Source organism: Arabidopsis lyrata (genome assembly GCF_000004255.2).
Source record: "Arabidopsis lyrata subsp. lyrata unplaced genomic scaffold ARALYscaffold_7, whole genome shotgun sequence".
Lineage (NCBI taxonomy): Eukaryota > Viridiplantae > Streptophyta > Magnoliopsida > Brassicales > Brassicaceae > Arabidopsis > Arabidopsis lyrata.
Genome location: NW_003302549.1, coordinates 6376240 through 6378422, shown reverse-complemented (window position 1 = coordinate 6378422; position 2183 = coordinate 6376240). Strand labels below are relative to the sequence as shown.

The 2183-nt window shown below is 36.6% G+C and overlaps 1 protein-coding gene across 1 annotated transcript; it reads left to right on the top strand.

Moving 5' to 3' along the window:
* Nucleotides 1-303: 303 nt before the first annotated feature.
* Nucleotides 304-1003, top strand: LOC9305649 (2S seed storage protein 1). Its single transcript, XM_002869532.2, has one exon. It carries the CDS (start codon nt 363-365, stop codon nt 855-857), a length of 495 nt encoding a protein of 164 aa, XP_002869578.2. The 5' UTR covers nt 304-362; the 3' UTR covers nt 858-1003.
* The last annotated feature ends 1180 nt before the right edge of the window (nt 1004-2183 follow it).

The window sequence follows — 2183 nt, the reverse complement described above, 5'->3', positions numbered from 1 at the left end:
ACAGTTATTTACAAACTCCAAAGACTGCCAACTTTTTCGATATTGACAATTGACTCTCACCCGGTCATTTCCAAATAATTGACATGTCAGAACATGAGTTACACATCATACATGCATGGTTGCATATTGCATGTAGACGCGGAAACTTGTCACTCCTCCACATTTGAGTTTCCAACACCTAATCACGACAACAATCATATAGCTTCTATATGCCGCAGACCAAGTTCAACAAGCATATGCATGCATTCTTACACGTGATCTCCATGCAAGTCCCCTTTCTCACCCATAAATACCAACCAAACCTTCACTACACTCTTCACTCAAACCAAAAACAAGAAAACATACACAACTAGCAAAAAAAAATGGCAAACAAACTCTTCCTCGTCTGCGCAGCTCTCGCCCTCTGCTTCCTCCTCACCAACGCTTCCATCTACCGCACCATCGTCGAGTTCGACGAGGATGACGCCACCAACCCCATAGGCCCAAAAGTAAGGAAATGCCAGAAGGAATTTCAGGAAGAACAACACCTAAGAGCTTGCCAGCAATTGATGCGCCGGCAAGCAAGGCAAGGCCGTAACGATGAGCTCGATTTCGAAGACGACATGGAGAACCCACAGGGCCCCCAGCAGGAAGAGAAGCTATTCCAGCAGTGCTGCAACGAGCTTCGCCAGGAAGAGCCATATTGTGTTTGCCCCACCTTGAAACAAGCTGCCAGGGCCGTTAGACTCCAGGGACAGCACCAACCAATGCAAGTTAGGAAAATTTTCCAGACAGCTAAGAACTTGCCTAAAGTTTGCAACATCCCGCAAGTTGATGTTTGCCCCTTCAAGATCCCTTCATTCCCTTCTTACTACTAAATTCCAAACAAAACTCTCAAAGCGTATGAGAGTGTGGTTGTTGATACCACACCTCATCTTGTGTTTTATGAAAATGTAAGCTTTAGTATGTTTGAGGCTAATGTAATTAGCACTACTCCTTAATAAATAAGAGTTTTGTTTATGTTTTTGGTTTGCTAAATTTAATTTGCTGCTGCTCTCTAAAAATTCATGACGGTTAGATAAAAATAACTTTACTACAATGAACGGGAAAAATCATAGGCTACTGCTCCACGGAAAGATCATAGACTACTACTCATCAGAGATATAATGTGTAAATTGTAACTAATTAAGACTTCAAGTGCGTAGAGACCAAGGGAATGAATTTGCAGTTTGATCTTTCTTGCTACTTTAACAAATGGTATACATGTCTTTGTCAAAAAAAAAAAAATGTTTTTAATTATTAATTTGTGGCTAAAAGTACCATTTTAAAAAACTGGTGTCCAAATTTCTTCTTTAAAAAGCTATAACGAAGCATATAAATGAACAAAAAACTATAACTTGCATAAACGAAATGATGTACAATCTTCGATTTGAGATTGATAATCTATATGAGAATGGTATACAGTTTGTTTATGAATGGTATGACACCATAAACGACTATACTATAACTAGAGTTTGAGATTGGTTTATGAATAGTCCATCTGAAAAATGATTTGATGAGATTTTTTTCGTAGTGAAAAAATTTAGTTATTTTTTGAAGGCAGTAGCTCACCGATGGTTCTTAGTAATTTTTTAGTATTAAAATTGTAAAAATTTTACTTAAGAGCTTGTATTTTGTTTTCAAATTTTATTTATCTCCAATGGTAGTCTCTTAGCATATGGTTCTTAGAAATTTTTTTTTTTAAACAAAACTAAAATTTTATAAAACTTAATAATTGTTGCAAATTTAAAAATTTAAAACATACATGAGATACAATTTAAAACATACATAACATAAAGCACAAAAAATTTAAGTTTGATTTCTGGAATATTTAGTCCATATATGCTCGACCAAATTCTTCTTCAATTCTTGATGCATACCTCGATCTCGAACTCGAGTTCTAGCGGCCATCATTTCGACGAAATTTGTAGGCATTTCTGTAGAATAGGTGAAATCCACCTGTGAACTTCCGGCAGATTCCGCTTGTTGGAATTCGGTTACATTAAACAGAGTATACCCATCTCGTTCGTCTTCTACTATCATATTATGAAGTATTATACATGCTTGCATAATATTGCCTATTTTTGTCTTATCCCAAATAAGAGCCGGATTTTGCCTCCGTTGTCGCTAAAAGAATAAAAATCTCGAAAAAGAGAGAGAGGAGG

What these genes read in the sequence shown, in the direction of transcription:
- LOC9305649 (XM_002869532.2), top strand. Translation starts at nt 363, where the DNA reads ATGGCAAACAAACTCTTCCTCGTCTGCGCAGCTCTCGCCCTCTGCTTC.